Source organism: Amblyraja radiata, chromosome 25, assembly GCF_010909765.2.
Source record: "Amblyraja radiata isolate CabotCenter1 chromosome 25, sAmbRad1.1.pri, whole genome shotgun sequence".
In the NCBI taxonomy this organism is placed as follows: Eukaryota; Metazoa; Chordata; class Chondrichthyes; order Rajiformes; family Rajidae; genus Amblyraja; species Amblyraja radiata.
In genome coordinates, this window is record NC_045980.1 from 33189324 (window position 1) to 33206493 (window position 17170).

The 17170-nt window shown below is 50.3% G+C and overlaps 1 protein-coding gene across 1 annotated transcript; it reads right to left on the bottom strand.

Moving 5' to 3' along the window:
- Positions 1-3830: 3830 nt before the first annotated feature.
- Positions 3831-13594, bottom strand: cryba4 (crystallin beta A4). Its single transcript, XM_033043801.1, has 6 exons — positions 13530-13594; positions 12215-12281; positions 8137-8255; positions 6522-6663; positions 5727-5869; positions 3831-4069 (listed from the first exon to the last, which is right to left on the bottom strand). Exons 2-6 carry the CDS (start codon positions 12248-12250, stop codon positions 3922-3924), a joined length of 588 nt encoding a protein of 195 aa, XP_032899692.1. The 5' UTR covers positions 12251-12281; positions 13530-13594; the 3' UTR covers positions 3831-3921.
- Positions 13595-17170: the final 3576 nt, after the last annotated feature.

Consider the following 17170-nt stretch of genomic DNA (forward strand, 5'->3'; position numbering starts at 1 on the left):
AGTCAGGTACATAGATAGGACAGGTTTGGAGGGATATGGGCCAAATGCAGGCTGGTGGGACTAGTGTAGCTGGGACATGTTGGCTGCTATTGGCAAATTGGGCTGAAGGGCCTGTTTCCACACTGTAAGACTCTATGATATGAAGTTCCATCTCTGTTTATGGAGCATTGTTCTACAAAGGCACTCGGGGCTGGATGAGGTTACGGAGAAAGGGAGGTGCCAGTCGTTTCCTGCAATGCCCATTTTATGTGTCCGGATTTTCTGAATAACTTTCTTCATTCAGCAAGGAGATAAGAATAAGGGGTCGGCCATTTAGAACGGAGACGAGGAAACACTTTTTCTCACAGAGAGTGGTGAGTCTGTGGCATTCTCTGCCTCAGAGGGCGGTGGAGGCCGGTTCTCTGGATACTTTCAAGAGAGAGCTAGATAGGGCTCTTAAAGATAGTGGAGTCAGGGGATATGGGGAGAAGGCAGGAACGGGGTACTGATTGGGGATGATCAGCCATGCTCACATTGAATTGGCCAAGACGTGAATTGGCCAAGATTGACTGGCAATTAATTCTAAAAGGGTTGACGGTGGATATGCAATGGAAGACATTTAAAGACTGCATGGATGAACTACAAAAATTGTTCATCCCAGTTTGGCAAAATAATAAATCAGGGAAGGTAGTGCATCCGTGGATAACAAGGGAAATCAGGGATAGTATCAAAGCGAAGGATGATGCGTACAAATTAGCCAGAAAAAGCAGCATACCGGAGGACTGGGAGAAATTCAGAGACCAGCAGAGGAGGACAAAGGGCTTAATTAGGAAAGGAAAAATAGATTATGAAAGAAAACTGGCAGGGAACATAAAAACTGACTGCAAAAGTTTTATAGATATGTGAAAAGAAAGAGATTAGTTAAAACAAATGTAGATCCCTTGCAGTCAGAAACAGGTGAGTTGATCATGGGGAACAAGGATATGGCAGACCAATTGAATAACTACTTTGGTTCCGTCTTCACTAAGGAAGACATAAATAATCTGCCGGAAATAGCAGGGGACCGCGGGTCAAAGGAGTTGGAGGAATTGAGTGAAATCCAGGTTAGCCGGGAAGTGGTGTTGGGTAAATTAAATGGATTAAAGGCCGATAAATCCCCAGGGCCAGATAGGCTGCATCCCAGAGTACTTAAGGAAGTAGCTCCAGAAATAGTGGATGCATTAGTAATAATCTTTCAAAACTCTTTAGATTCTGGACTAGTTCCTGAGGATTGGCGGGTAGCAAACGTAACCCCACTTTTTAAGAAGGGAGGGAGAGAGAAAACGGAGAATTACAGACCAGTTAGTCTAACATCGGTAGTGGGGAAACTGCTAGAGTCAGTTATTAAAGATGGGATAGCAGCACATTTGGAAAGTGGTGAAATCATTGGACAAAGTCAGCATGGATTTACAAAAGGTAAATCATGTCTGACGAACGGGGCTGCAGTCCGTTTGTCTTTTACTTTTTTGTGTTGTATTTTTTCGTTTTGTCTAGTTACGTTTTTGGTTTTTAGGTCGTGTTTATGTGGGGTGGGGGTGGGGGGGTGAAACGGGGCTTGCTGTCTCTCCCTACGGGGGAATACGACCTTTTTGTCGTATCCCCCTTCTCTGCCTCCGTCTGCACTGAGGCCTAATGGCGGAGCTGGCGACCTCGGGACTCTGGAGGCAGCTGACAGGACTCGCCCTGAGCTCCCGTGAGGGTGGCCCAGCCCGGGGCTGGAACTGCGCTCTCGTGAGAGCGGCCTGGCGAGGGGCTGAGAGACTCTCCCGTGAGGGGCTGTGGCCCGTCGGAGTGGCCCAGCCCGAGGGAGAACGGCACTCACGTCGGAGTGGCCCAGCCCGAGGGAGAACGGCACTCACGTCGGAGTGGCCCAGCCCGAGGGAGAACGGCACTCACGTCGGAGTGGCCCAGCCCGAGGGAGAACGGTACTCACGTGAGGGCGATCCGGCTCGGGGCTGGAACGGTGCTCCGGTGGCTGGGACGGCGTTCTGAGGCGGTGACCTGAGTCCTGGGTTCAGCCGCGGGCCAGCGGCTGCGTGTGCTGGACTGGAGGGCGGCAGCTTCGACCACCCCCGGGCCGCGGTGTTTGAACCGGCCCGTTTGCGGGGTTCGGTGAGCCGCGGGACTGTTGGTACCATCGCCCGGTGGGGAATCTCCTCAGCGCAGAGGGAGAAGAGGAGGGAAGAGACAGTAACCCTAAGATTTTTGCCTCCACCACAGTGAGGAGGTGCTTGGAGGATACACTGTGGTGGTGTTAATTTGTGTTTATTGTTGTTTATTATTGTATGATTGTATGTATGACTGCAGGCACGAAATTTCGTTCAGACCGTAAGGTCTGAATGACAATAAAGGTATTCTCTATTCTCTATTCTCTATTATAGAATTTTTCGAGGATGTAACTAGTATCGTGGATAGGGGAGAACCAGTGGATGTGGTGTATCTGGACTTCCAGAAGGCTTTCGACAAGGTCCCACATAAGAGATTAGTTTACAAACTTAAAGCACACGGCATTGGGGGTTCAGTATTGATGTGGATAGAGAACTGGCTGGCAAACAGGAAGCAAAGAGTAGGAGTAAACGGGTCCTTTTCACAATGGCAGGCAGTGACTAGTGGGGTACCGCAAGGCTCAGTGCTGGGACCCCAGCTATTTACAATATATATTAATGATCTGGATGAGGGAATTGAAGGCAATATCTCCAAGTTTGCGGATAACACTAAGCTGGGGGGCAGTGTTAGCTGTGAGGAGGATGCTAGGAGACTGCAAGGTGACTTGGATAGGCTGGGTGAGTGGGCAAATGTTTGGCAGATGCAGTATAATGTGGATAAATGTGAGGTTATCCATTTTGGTGGCAAAAACAGGAAAGCAGACTATTATCTAAATGGTGGCCGACTAGGAAAAGGGGAGATGCAGCGAGACCTGGGTGTCATGGTACACCAGTCATTGAAAGTGGGCATGCAGGTGCAGCAGGCAGTGAAGAAAGCGAATGGTATGTTAGCTTTCATAGCAAAAGGATTTGAGTATAGGAGCAGGGAGGTTCTACTGCAGTTGTACAGGGTCTTGGTGAGACCACACCTGGAGTATTGCGTACTGTTTTGGTCTCCAAATCTGAGGAAGGACATTATTGCCATAGAGGGAGTGCAGAGAAGGTTCACCAGACTGATTCCTGGGATGTCAGGACTGTCTTATGAAGAAAGACTGGATAGACTTGGTTTATACTCTCTAGAATTTAGGAGATTGAGAGGGGATCTTATAGAAACTTACAAAATTCTTAAGGGGTTGGACAGGCTAGGTGCAGGAAGATTGCTCCCGATGTTGGGGAAGTCCAGGACAAGGGGTCACAGCTTAAGGATAAGGGGGAAATCCTTTAAAACCGAGATGAGAAGAACTTTTTTCACACAGAGAGTGGTGAATCTCTGGAACTCCCTGCCACAGAGGGTAGTCGAGGCCAGTTCATTGGCTATATTTAAGAGGGAGTTAGATGTGGCCCTTGTGGCTAAGGGGATCAGAGGGTATGGAGAGAAGGCAGGTACGGGATACTGAGTTGGATGATCAGCCATGATCATATTGAATGGCGGTGCAGGCTCGAAGGGCCGAATGGCCTACTCCTGCACCTAATTTCTATGTTTCTATGTTTCTATGAATGGCGGTGCTGGCTCGAAGGGCCGAATGGCCTACTCCTCCACCTATTGTCTATTGTCTATATAACATAAACCCTAAACTTAAGCCCTCAACTTAAACTGAAACTAAATGTGAAGTAAGGAGCACACTTGTCCACGTTGGGTTTAGACACTGCTTCAATAAGACCAGATACTTATTAAACAAAGAAGGAAACTTTATTTGCTTTGTCGTCTTCCTGTTGCTTTGAAGGTTAAAATGGAGCCAGGTGGTGGCGGTGGTCTTCCCTACTGTTGGACCCTGCGGATGGATTGGATCTGGAAGGTGTGAGCGTGGGACCCCCACTCCCGCCAGTGCTTGTACTCGCCTCCATGACGGTCGCACTCCATGATGAACTGGAAGCCACGGTAGCCGGGGTACTGGTAACAAACCCACCTGGAGCCGAGGGAGGGGCAAGGCAAGTGGTTACTGAAGGTCGAACATCACAAGCATCCACATCCAATAGTCTCTATGGCACGGACTTAAACCCAGACCTCAGCCACCACAGATGGGGGTTTACAAAACCCTGGCGCAGTGGTAGAGTTGCTGCCTTACAGCGCTTGCAGCCCCGGAGACCCTGGTTCGATCCCGACCTCGGGTGCTGTCTGTACGGAGTTTGTACGTTCTCCCCTGCGTGACCTGCGTGGGTTTCCTCCGGGAGCTCCGGTTTCCTCCCACACTCCAAACATGTGCGGGTTTGTCGGCTTCGGTAAAATAGTAAATCGCCCCCAGTGCGTGTAGGACAGTGCTAATGTACGGGGTGATCGCTGGCCAGCATTCACTCGGTGGGCCGAAGAGCCTGTGTCCGCAATGTATCTATAAAGTCATAGGGTCACACAGGATGGATGCAGGCAATTCGGCCCGACTTGCACACACCGACCAACATGTCCCATCTACAGGTACACAAAAAAGCTGGAGAAACTCAGCAGGTGCAGCAGCATCTATGGAGCGAAGGAAATAGGCAACGTTTCGGGCCGAAACCCTTCTTCAGACTCATCTACACTTGCCAGCGTTTGGCCCATATTCCTCTAGAAGTGTAAAGTCTAAAGTTAAAGTTAAATAGGAATATGAGGGGTAACTTATTCACACGGAGGGTGGTGGGTGTATGGAACGAGCTGCCAGAGGAGGTAGTTGAGGCTGGGTCTATTCCAACGTTTGAGAAGCAGTTAGACAGGTACATGGATAGGACCGGTTGTGGGCGGGTGGGACTAGTGTAGCTGGGACATGATAGTCGGTGAGGGCAAGTTGGGCCAGTGTGGGCAAGTTGGGCCAGTGTGGGCAAGTTGGGCCAGTGTGGGCAAGTTGGGCCAGTGTGGGCAAGTTGGGCCAGTGTGGGCAAGTTGGGCCAGTGTGGGCAAGTTGGGCCAGTGTGGGCAAGTTGGGCCAGTGTGGGCAAGTTGGGCCAGTGTGGGCAAGTTGGGCCAGTGTTGCAAGTTGGGCCAGTGTGGCAAGTTGGGCCAGTGTTGGCAAGTTGGGCCTTTGTGGGCAAGTTGGGCCAGTGTGGGCATGTGGGCCAGTGTGGGCATGTGGGCCAGTGTGGGCTGGTGTGGGCCAGTGTGGGCCAGTGTGGGCCAGTGTGGGCCAGTGTGGGCATGTGGGCCAGTGTGGGCATGTGGGCCGGTGTGGGCATGTGGGCCAGTGTGGGCTGGTGTGGGCCAGTGTGGGCTGGTGTGGGCCAGTGTGGGCAAGTTGGGCCAGTGTGGGCAAGTTGGGCCAGTGTGGGCAAGTTGGGCCAGTGTGGGCCAGTTGGGCCAGTGTGGGCAAGTTGGGCCAGTGTGGGCAAGTTGGGCCAGTGTGGGCAAGTTGGGCCAGTGTGGGCAAGTTGGGCCTTTGTGGGCAAGTTGGGCCAGTGTGGGCAAGTTGGGCCTTTGTGGGCAAGTTGGGCCAGTGTGGGCAAGTTGGGCCAGTGTGGGCAAGTTGGGCCAGTGTGGGCAAGTTTCCACACTGTAGCACTCTATGACTCGCTGGAGGCTTTGACTGGAGTTTAGGTCGCGTGGAGGAACACGCTGGTGTCCGCGTGCGTTTTCTGGGGAGGTTATCGGTCGATACTTACGCGCCAGAGTGGACACGGAAGGATCCCACTTCATTGTTGCACCAGCCCATGGCCTGGAGGGAAGGGTAGTCATCACTCAGTTCCCCCTTCCTGCCCAGGAAGTTATCCCTCTCGAACATGGTCATCCTGCACTCCCGGTGATTCTGCGCAGGGGAACAAGCGGAACAAATCAACCGAGTCCGGAGATCGACACAGAATGCCGGCGGTCACTTCAACCCCGGGCGACACAGTGGCGCAGTGGTAGAGTCGCCACCTCACATGCAGCGCCAGAGACCTGGGTTCGATCCCCACTACGGGTGCTGTCTCTACGGAGTTTGTACGTTCTCCCCTGCGTGGGTTTTCTCCGAGATCTCCGGTTTCCACTCACACTCCAAAGACGTGCAGGTTCGTAGGTTAATTGGCTCAGTGTAAATGTAAATTCTCTCCAGTGTGTGTAGAATAGTGTTAGTGTGCGGGGATCGCTGGTCGGTACAGACTCGGTGGGCCGAAGGGCCTGAAGGGCACTGTGGATGGCTCGAATGTACCGAGTCCATGCCGACCAGCAATCACCCCCTCACACTAACACTATCCTACACACACTAGGGGCAATTCACAATTTTATCAAGCCAATTAATCTACAAACCTGGAGTGCGAGATGAAACCGGAGCACCCGGAGAAAACCCACGCGGTCACAGGGAGAACATGCAAACTCCGTACAGACAGCGCCCGTGGTCAGGATCGAACCGGGGTCTCTGGCGCTGTGGTTTCTTGTGGTCCGGTGCGATAGAGTGGCTGCGTGTTGACGGGAATACTCACAGCGCAGGCGATGGGCTTGAAGGAGGTCAGCCGCTCGGTGTGGTATGAATTGCTGCCGCTCCAGCTCTCCCATCGAGGGTACTCGCCTCTCTCCAGCACAAACTGCTGGCCCTGGAAGCCCGAGTGCTCGTACCCCACCCAGCTGCGGAGGAAGCACAAAACCGTCAACCATTCGGCCCATCAGGTCTACTCCGCCATTCAATCATGGCTGATCTATCTCTCCCTCCTAACCCCAATCTCCTGCCTTCTCCCCATAGCGTTTGACACCGGCAGTAATCAAGAATCTATCTATCTCTGCCTTAAATATATCCATTGACTTGGCCTCCACAGCCTCCTGTGGCAAAGAGTTCCACAGATTCACCGCCCTCTGACTCAAGAAATTCCTCCTCATCTCCTTCCTAAAAGAACATCCTTTAATTCTGAGGCTGTGTCCACTGGTACCCTTGGACAATAACTAGTTAATTAACGCACACCTCGATGTTGGGGGAGTCCAGAACCAGGGGTCACAGTTTAAGAATAAGGGGTAGGCTCTTAAAGATAGCGGAGTCAGGGGATACGGGGTACTGATTGTGGATGATTAGCCAGTGAATGGTGGTGTTGTCACTAAGGGTCGAATGGCCTACTCCTGCACCTCTTGTGTATTGTCTATTGACTGTTGCTCCTCGTTGGATTGCAACCTTGTCGAGGTCGGGGAGCTTGTGTGTCTCAGTGACCCCTAGAGCTATGCCAGAGGGAGATTCGTCTCCTGTTAGGGTCCCCCGTGCTGGACAGGTCGAAGGGTGGAGGCGAGGCGAGGAGCGATCCACTGGTCGTCCAGGTTGGAGGTTGAGCACAGGGCCAACAACCCTGCCTCGTAAAACACATACGTTACGGAAACAGCAACTGAAGGAATCGACACTACTGAGTGGAGGACCTTAGTTACTGCCCTACATGCCAGGAGGCAGAATAGGCAGTAAGTAAGTAAGTATTAATAATAATAATAATGGATGGGATTTATATAGCGCCTTTCTAATACTCAAGGCGCTTTACATCGCATTATTCATTCACTCCTCAGTCACACTCGGTGGTGGTAAGCTACTTCTGTAGCCACAGCTGCCCTGGGGCAGACTGACGGAAGCGTGGCTGCCAATCTGCGCCTACGGCCCCTCCGACCACCACCAATCACTCACACACATTCACACACAGGCAAAGGTGGGTGAAGTGTCTTGCCCAAGGACACAACGACAGTATGCACTCCAAGCGGGATTCGAACCGGCTACCTTCCGGTTGCCAGCCGAACACTTAGCCCATTGTGCCATCTGTCGTATTGACTGTTCGCAGATCAATTTCCCTCCTGGGATAAATAAAGTCCTATCGTATTGTATCGTATCGTATATGGTTGTCATGGTGATTCGTATCATAGCGTATCGTATCATTATGGTAATTCGAATCATTCCAGGTTGGAGCGCTCCGGGTTTCTTGGCCCTCCAAAATATTTCCAACTGGAATTTAAACTGGAGGTGGTGAAGGGAGGGCTTAAGCCAGAAAGGGTTATTGGGAAGAAAGAGCTACTTTAGCTAAATTTAGTTCCATTCCCGGCGTTCCCGGCCATTCCCGGCCATTCCCGGATACTCACGCTCCGCTCTCCACCTTCATGGAGCGCACGGTCTCGAATCCAAACTCCATGGTGTTGTAGCACTCCGCGGTGTATTCATGCCGCCGGCCCTGGAAGCACTCCTCATCCCAAATCACGATCTACAGGAGAACGGGATGCAGGTGAGAAACAACCTTCGCGGGCGCTGACACCACCCCCCCCCCCCCCGACCCCCACCCACCACCATCGACGGGATCGAAAAAGGCAGCCAGCATCACCATCACCAGAACCCCACACCACCCTGGCCACACACACATTTCACTCATACCATAGAACCATAGAAACATAGACAATAGATGCAGGAGTAGGCCATTCGGCCCTTCGAGCCAGCACCGCCATCCAATACGATCATGGCTGATCATCCTAAATCAGTACCCCGTTCCTGCTTTCTCCCCATATCCCTCGATTCCTTTAGCCCTAAGAGCTATATCTAACTCTCTCTTGAAAACATCCAGTGAATTGGCCTCCGCTGCCTTCTGTGGCAGAGAATTCCACAGATTCACAACTCTCTGGGTGGAAACGTTTTTCCTCACCTCAGTCCTAAATGGCCTGACCCCTAATCCTTAATCTTAAACCTTAATACCATTGGGAATAAGTTACCGGAGCCATTCTTGGGCGGCACGGTGGCGCAGCGGTAGAGTTGCTGCCTCACTGCGCCAGAGACCTGGGTTCGATCCCGACTACGGGTGCTGTCTGTATGGAGTTTGCACGTTCTCCCCGTGACCTGCGTGGGTTTTCTCCGAGATCTCCCATTTCCTCCCACACATCCAAAGACGTAAAGGTTTGTAGGTTGGTATAAATGTATAATTGGTCGGTATAAAAGGTTGATACAAATGTATAATTATCCCCAGTGTGTGTAGGGTAGTGCAAGTGTGCGGGGATGGCTGGTCGGCACGGACTCGGTGGGCCGAAGGGCCTGTTTCCGCGCTGTATCTCTAAACCTAAACAAAACTAAACTAGATGTTTTTTCTTTGCGAATCTGGCAATTTCATGGTCACCATTGCTGATGAAGAATTTCTATTACAGATTATTTAATTAACTTACACTCCCCGGTTGCCATGGCAAGGGTTTAAATCGCAATCCTGATCAAGGTCAACTCATTACCACTACAATAAGCCAACCACTGTGTTCGCTCCACCTTATTATTTGTCTCTTTCACGAATTCTCTTTGAGACTAAAACAGCCGTGCGGCACGGTGGAGTTGCTGCCCCGCAGCGCCGGAGACACGGGTTCGATCCCGACCACGGGCGCTGTCTGTCCGGAGTTTGCACGTTCTCCCTGTGGCCTGCGAGGGGTTTCCTCCGAGATCTCCAGTTTCCTCCCGCGCTCCAAAGACGTGCGGGTTTATAGGTTAATTGGCTTGGTGTAAATGTAAAATTGTCGCTGATGTGTATGCAGGATAGTGTTTTAATGGTCGGCACGGACTCGGTGGGCCGAAGGGCCTGTTTCCGTTCTGTATCTCTAAACTAAACTAAACTAAACTAAGTTGCCATGGCAACAGTTTGAGTTGCAATCATGATCGAGGTGACCAGTCATGCAGAACTCATGGACTTCATCAACTTCAATTTTCATCCTGCACTCAAATTTTACTTGGATAAATGTATTTATCTCTGACACCTCCCTCCCCATTCTTGATCTCACAGTCTCCATCACAAGAAATAGACTATTGACTGACGTCTATTACAAACCCACTGACTCCCACAACTATCTAGACTACACTTCTTCCCACCCTGCTTCCTGCAAAGACAGTATCTTCTACTCCCAGTTCCTCTGTCTACACCACATATGCGCCAAAGATGAGATGTTCCATACTAGAACACCCGAGATGTCCTCATTCTTTGGGGAACGGGGGTTCCCCTCTCCAATCGTAGATGAGGCCCTCACTCGTGTCTCCTCGGTACCCCGCAGCTCCGCCCTTGCTCCCCCTCCCCCTAGTCACAACAGAGACAGAGTCCCCCGGGTCCTTACCTTCCACCCCATCAGCCGTCGCATACAACGCATAATCCTCCAGAATTTCCGCCACCTCCAACAGGATCCCACCACTGGCCACTTTTTCCCATCCCTTTCCGCCTTCCGCAGAGACCGTTCCCTCAAACTCCCTGGTCAACTCATCCCTTCCCACCCCAACCACCCCCTCCCCAGGTCCCTTCCCCTGCAACCACAGAAGATGCAACACCTGTCCCAATACCTCCCCCCTCGACTCTGTCCAGGGACCCCAACAGTCCTTTCAGTTCAGGCAGAGGTTGACTTGCACCTCCTCCAACCTCATCTACTGTATCCGTTGTTCAAGATGTGGACTCTTATACATCGGCGAGACCAAACGCAGACTGGGCGATCGTTTCGACGAACACCTTCGCTCAGCCCGCCCTGAACCAACCTGATCTCCCGGTTGCTGGACACTTTAATTCTCCTTCCCATTCCCACACCGACCTTCCTGTCCTGGGTCTCCTCCATTGCCAGAGTGAGGCTAAACGCAAATTGGAGGAACAGCATCTCGTATTTGGGCAGCTTACAGCCCAGTGGTATGAATATTGATTTCTCTAACTTCAAGTAGCCCCGGCATTCCCTCTCTCTCCGTCCCTCCCCCACCCAAGTCGCACCAGCTTCTCGTTCTCACCCAACAAACAGCCAACAATGGCCTGTTTCCTTTGTCATCCTTACTATTTTGCACATATTTCATTCATTGTTCTTTATCTCCCCACATCACCGTATTGAAACATATAAGATTATTAAGGGTTTGGACACGCTAGAGGCAGGAAACATGTTCCTGATGTTGGGGGAGTCCAGAACCAGGGGCCACAGTTTAAGAATAAGGGGTAAGCTACATAGAACGGAGATGAGGAAACATTTTTTCTCACAGAGAGTTGTGAGTCTGTGGAATTCTTTGCCTCAGAGGGCGGTGGAGGCCGGTTCTCTGGATACTTTCAAGAGAGAGCTAGATAGAGCTCTTAAAGACAGCGGAGTCAGGGCATATGGGGAGACGGTAGGAAAGGGATACTGATTGGGGATGATCAGCCATGATCACATTGAATGGCGGTGCTGGCTCGAGGGGCCGAATGGCCTACTCCTGCACCTATTGTCTATTGTCTATTGTCTATTGTGTATATCTCTTGTTTCCCTTATCCCTAACCAGTCTCGAGGGTCTCGACCCGAAACGTCACCCATTTCTTCTCTCCAGAGATGCTGCCTGTCCCGCTGAGTTACTCCAGCTTTTTGTGCCTATCTTCGGTTTAAACCAGCATCTGCAGTTCCTTCAAGGTCAATGGATTACCACGACAATAACTGTGTTAGCTCAACTTTTTTTTGTAGTATGTTTCTCACGAAATCTATTCCAGGCTAAAAAATCGTAACAAGTGAGGTCTTTACGTCAGTGGAGGATTTAGCTATCAAGGTCCCCAGAGACTCAATGGGATGGAATATGCTGCATCATTTAACACTGCCCTGATGTTGTGTTGGATCTAGTATAGAAACATATAAAATTCTTAAAGGATTGGACAGGCTGGATGCAGGAAAAATGTTCCCCATGTTGGGCGAGTCCAGAACCAGGGGTAACACAGTTTAAGAATAAGGGGTAGGTAGACAAAAATGCTGGATAAACTCAGCGGGTGAGGCAGCATCTATGGAGAGAAGGAATAGGCGACGTTTCGGGTCGAGACCCACCCGCTGAGTTTCTCCAGCATTTTTGTCTACCTTCGATTTTTCCAGCATCTGCAGTTCTTTCTTAAGATTAAGGGGTAGGCTATTTAGGACTGAGATGAGGAAAGACTTCTTCACCCAGAGAGTTGTGAATCTGTGGAATTCTCTGCCACAGAAGGCAGTGGAGGCCAATTCACTGGATGTTTTCAAGAGAGAGTTAGATTTAGCTCTTAGAGCTAAAGGACTCTAGGGATATGGGGAAAAAGCAGGAACGGGGCACTGATTTTAGATGATCAGCCATGATCATATTGAATGGCGGTGCTGGCTCGAAGCACCTATTTTCTATGTTTCTATGTTTCTATGTTTCTATAACAGGCACACCAAGGTCAAATGAATCCACTTATTCACCACTCATTCTACTCACCTTCCAGTGACTGGAGAGTTTAGTGCAATGAGACATCTTCAATTCAGATTATGTTTTAGATTCAGCCCTAGGGATTAAAAGTAAAAACGGACAAAAATAAACACATTGCTGACAATGTCAAGTTTGCCTCTAATTGAGTCGCTAATTCTTACCGTGTAGAAATGTGTCTTTGATCTTGCCACCTTGTAGTTTACTTCAGAGATGCTGCCTGTCCTGCTGAGTTACTCCAGCTATTTGTGTCTATCTTTAGTTTAGTTCAGGTTAGTTTTTAGAGAGACAGCGGGCAGAAACAGGCCCTTCGGCCCACCAAGTCCGCGCCGACCAGCGATCCCCGCGGATACTAACACCATCTAGGGATGATTTACATGTACACCTACCTGTACATCTAAGTAAGTAAGTAAGTAAGTAGGTTTATTGGCCAAGTATTCACATACAAGGAATTTGCCTTGGTGCTCCGCCCACAAGTAACAAGCCCTGGGTAGACAAAAGTGCTGGAGAAACTCAGCGGGTGCGGCAAACAGGAGAACGTACAAACTCCGTGCAGACAGCACCCGCGGTCAGGATCGAACGCGAGTCTCTGCCGCTGTGTGGCACGGAACCCTGCAGGGTAGAAACCGGGAATCGCAGGTGCTGGTTTGCAGCAACAAAAAAGACACAAAGTGCTGGAGTAACTCAGCGGGTCAGGTAGCATCCCTGGAGAACATAGATAGGTTCTACAGCTGCACCACTATGCGCCAGTATCAGCTAAACTAAAAACTAAAAAAATCCACTCTCATCTTTTGAAAGGACAACTTTTATTTAGTTCTAATCCCTTCTGCCCCTCTGCACTTTAGTTCCTGAGATCGAGTAGCTCTCCTGATATCATTAGGCCATAAGTGATAGGAGCAGAATTGGGCCATTCGGCCCATCGAGTCTACTCTGCCATTCAATCATGGCTGATCTATCTCTCCCTCCGAACCCCATTCTCCTGCCTTCTCCCCACAACCTCTGACACCCGTACTAATCAAGAATCTATCTATCTCTGCCTTAAAAAATATCCACTGATTTGGCCTCCACAGCCTTCTGTGGCAAAGAATTCCACAGATTCTCCACCCTCTGACGAAAGAAATTCCTCCTCAACTCCTTCCTGAAGGAACATCCTTTAATTCTGAGGCTGCGACCTCTGGTCCTGGACTCTCCCACCAGTGGAAACATCCTCTCCCACATCCACTCCGTCCAAGCCTTTCACTGTTCTGCCGCATTTCAATGAGGTCTCCTCCCCCCCCCCCTCCTCCTCATCCTTCACGATGACACAGAAACACAATGTCTCACTCACCTTAGTGAACGTACAGTGTGAAGTACAGCCCAGGGAACGGTTTGCGTTCCCTCCCTGGGTTTTTATAGCGAGCAATTTCCACGGCTGGTCATTTGCTGAGATGTGTATTCTTCAAACTCCCTAGCTCAGCACGAGGGAGGAGAGGAGGGTGGGTTCACCGAGGGGCTCATTGTGTTCACGACAATATAGGATAATGTCCCCCGATCTATAGAGAACAGAGGGCAGGAGTGAAGGAAACTGCGTGCACATCACATCAGTTGAAACAACTTTGGATTTAACTCTTTGACCCAGGAATGTTACGCAGGAAGACAGGCTCAAAGAGCTGGAGTAACTCAGCGGGACAGGCAGCGTCTCTGGAGAGAAGGAGTGGGTGACGTTTCGGGTCGAGACCCTTCTTCAGACCAGATGCTGGTTGAAACCGAAGATTTCAAGCTGAAGAAGGGTCTGGACCCGAAACAATAGACAATAGAGAATAGGTGCAGGAGTAGGCCATTCGGCCCTTCCAGCCAATGTGATCATGGCTGATCATCCCCAATCAGTACCTGTTCCTGCCTTATCCCCATATCCCCTGACTCCGCTATTTTTCAGAGCCCTAGGTCTCGACCTGAAACGTCACCCATTCCTTCTCTCCAGAGATGCCGCCTGTCCCGCTGAGTTACTCCAGCATTTTGTGTCTCTCTTCTGTGTAAACCCGCACCTGCAGTTCCTTCCGGCACATTGCTCACAGTCTTGCTTTCTTCAATGGAAGGAGACCGGGCCTATTTGTATCTGGTGCCTATTAACTCTGAGTCCAGTCTCACACTTTGACCTCCAATAAACATTGACTTCTCCAATTTCCGGTAGCCCTTGCTGTCTCCTCCCCTTGTGTCCTCTCCTTCTCAGCTCTCCGTCAGCCCTCGGGCTCCTCCTCTTCCTTTCTCCTTTCTTCTCCCCGCACCCCCCCTCCCCCCCCCCCACCCTCCGATCAGTCTGAAGAAGGGTTTCGTCCCAAAACGTTGCCTATTTCCTTCGCTCCATAGATGCTGCTGCACCCGCTGAGTTTCTCCAGCACTTTTGTGTACCTTCGAGTTTCCAGCATCTGCAGTTCCTTCTTAAAAAATGACACTTATCAATCCTTTTTAGTTTAGATTATTGTTTATTGCCACGTGTACCGAGGTACAGTGAAAAGCTTTTGTTGAACCATCCTGCCACAACTAGAGAGCAGTGCTGATCAGCCATGATCACATTGAATGGCGGTGCTGGCTCGAAGGGCCGAATGGCCTATTCCTGCACCTATTGTCTATTGTCTACTATCAACCTGTTGGATTTCACTGCACCTTCGGGTGCACGTGACAAGTAAAATTGACTTGGACTTTGACCCTTGGACTTTGACCCTTGGACTATCCTTGTCTTTACTACAGTCTGATTCGAGAAATTCCTCCTCATCTCCTTCCTAAAGTAACGTCCTTTAATTCTGAGGCGACTGTATGTCCTCTGGTACCCTAAGTATATGTGACAGTAAGGTATCATAAATTAATCAAACAATGAATGAATTAATTATGCAATTAACGCACACCTCCAGATTCGGGGACAGTTTCTTCCCCAGCTGTTATCAGGCAACTGAACCATCCTACCACAACCAGAGAGCGGTCCTGAACTACTATCTACCTCTTTGATGACCCTCGGACTATCCTTGATCGGACTTTGCGGGCTTTACCTTGCACTGAACGATATTCCCTTATCATGTATCTGTACACTGTAAACGGCTCGATTGTGACCATGTATTGTCTTTCCGCTGACTGGTTAGCGCGCAGCAAATGCCGTCCACTGTACCTCAGTACACGTGACAACAAACTGAACTAAAGTGACAAAAACGAAACTAAACCAAACCAGTCAACGGAAAGACAATACATGATTACAACCGGGGCAACAGACAATGGGTGCAGGAGTAGGCCATTTGGCCCTTCGAGCCAGCACCGCCATTCAATGTAATCATGGCTGATCCTCCACAATCAGTACCTCGTTCCTGCCTTCTCCCCATATCCCCTGACATTTTCCTCCTCTCCATTCTAAATGGCTTACCCCTTATTCTCAAACTGTGGCCCCTGGTTCTGGACTCCCACAACATTGGAAACATGTTTCCTGCCTCTGGCGTGTCCAAACCCTTAATAATCTTAGGTACACAAAATTGCTGGGGAAACTCAGCGGGTGCAGCAGCATCTATGGAGCGAAGGAAATAGGCGACGTTTCGGGCCGAAACCCTTCTTCAGACCCTTAATAATCTTATATCTTTCAATAAGATAGCCTCTCATCCTTCTAAATTCCAGCGTGTACAAGCCCAGCTGCTCCATTCTATCAACATATGACAGTCCCGCCATCCTGGGAATTAACCTGGTGAACCTACGCTGCACTCCCTCAATAGCAAGAATGTCCTTCCACTAATTAGGAGACCAAAACTGCACACAATACTCCAGGTGTGGTCTCACTAGGGCCCTGTACAACTGCAGAAGGACCTCTTTGCTCCTAAACTCGACTCTCTATCCTATAGTCAATACACATTGACAGTGTAGAGATTTAAAGAGTGTGGAGTGATATGTGATTGTAGATGTGCTTGTGCGGCTAGGATGCAAATGGTCACTTGGGTTGGGTGGCGATGCAATGTCATCACTCATTCTGTGCCATACCTCTAAACCAAACCAAACTAAACTAAACAGTGTAGTACAGGAGGTACACAAAAATGCTGGAGAAATTCAGCGGGTGCAGCAGCATCTATGGAGCGAAGGAAATAGGTGACGTTTCGGGCCGAAACCCTTCTTCAGACTGATGTGAGGGTGGGGGGGCGGGCGGGAAGAAGAAAGGAAGGGGAGGAGCCACTGGGCTGAGGGAGAGCTGAGAAGGGGAGGAGAAAGCAGGGACTACCTGAAATTAGAGAAGTCAATGTTCATACCGCTGGGGTGCAAACTGCCCAAGCGGAATATGAGGTGTTGCTCCTCCAATTTACGGTGGTCCTCACTCTGGCCATGGAGGAGGCCCAGGACAGAAAGGTCGGATTGGGAATGGGAGGGGGAGTTGAAGTGCTGAGCCACCGGGAGATCAGGTTGGTTACTGCGAACCGAGCGGAGGTGTAGGACGAAGCGATCGCCAAGCCTACGCTTGGTCTCACCGATGTAGATCAGCTGACACCTAGAGCAGCGGATGCAATGGATGAGGTTGGAGGAGGTGCAGGTGAACCTATGCCTCACCTGGAAAGACTGTTTGGGTCCTTGAATGGAGTCAAGGAGGGAGGTAAAGTGACAAGTGTAGCAATTCTTGCGGTTGTAAGGGAAAGTGCCCAGAGAGGAGGTGGTTGGGGTGGGAAGGGAGGTAGTACAGGAGCTGGCCCTTCGGCCCACAATGTCTGTGCTGAACATGATGCCAAGGCCAAATTATCTTCTTGGTCTCGAGACTTGATCTTGCAAACGTCTGCCTTCTTTGCCCACAGGCGACACCCGAGCTTACCCATCGATGTACGTCGCGATATGTTTTTCCCAAATGCCCAGCCGTGTTGTTTGATTAACAAAACCGCCATGTCAGTCGCCTCTCCTTTGTGTCGGGTCAGCCGACGTGCAGATCAGCGGGGAACAAAGCAAACTGCTTCATTCAGCCGTCAGCGGACTGAGATT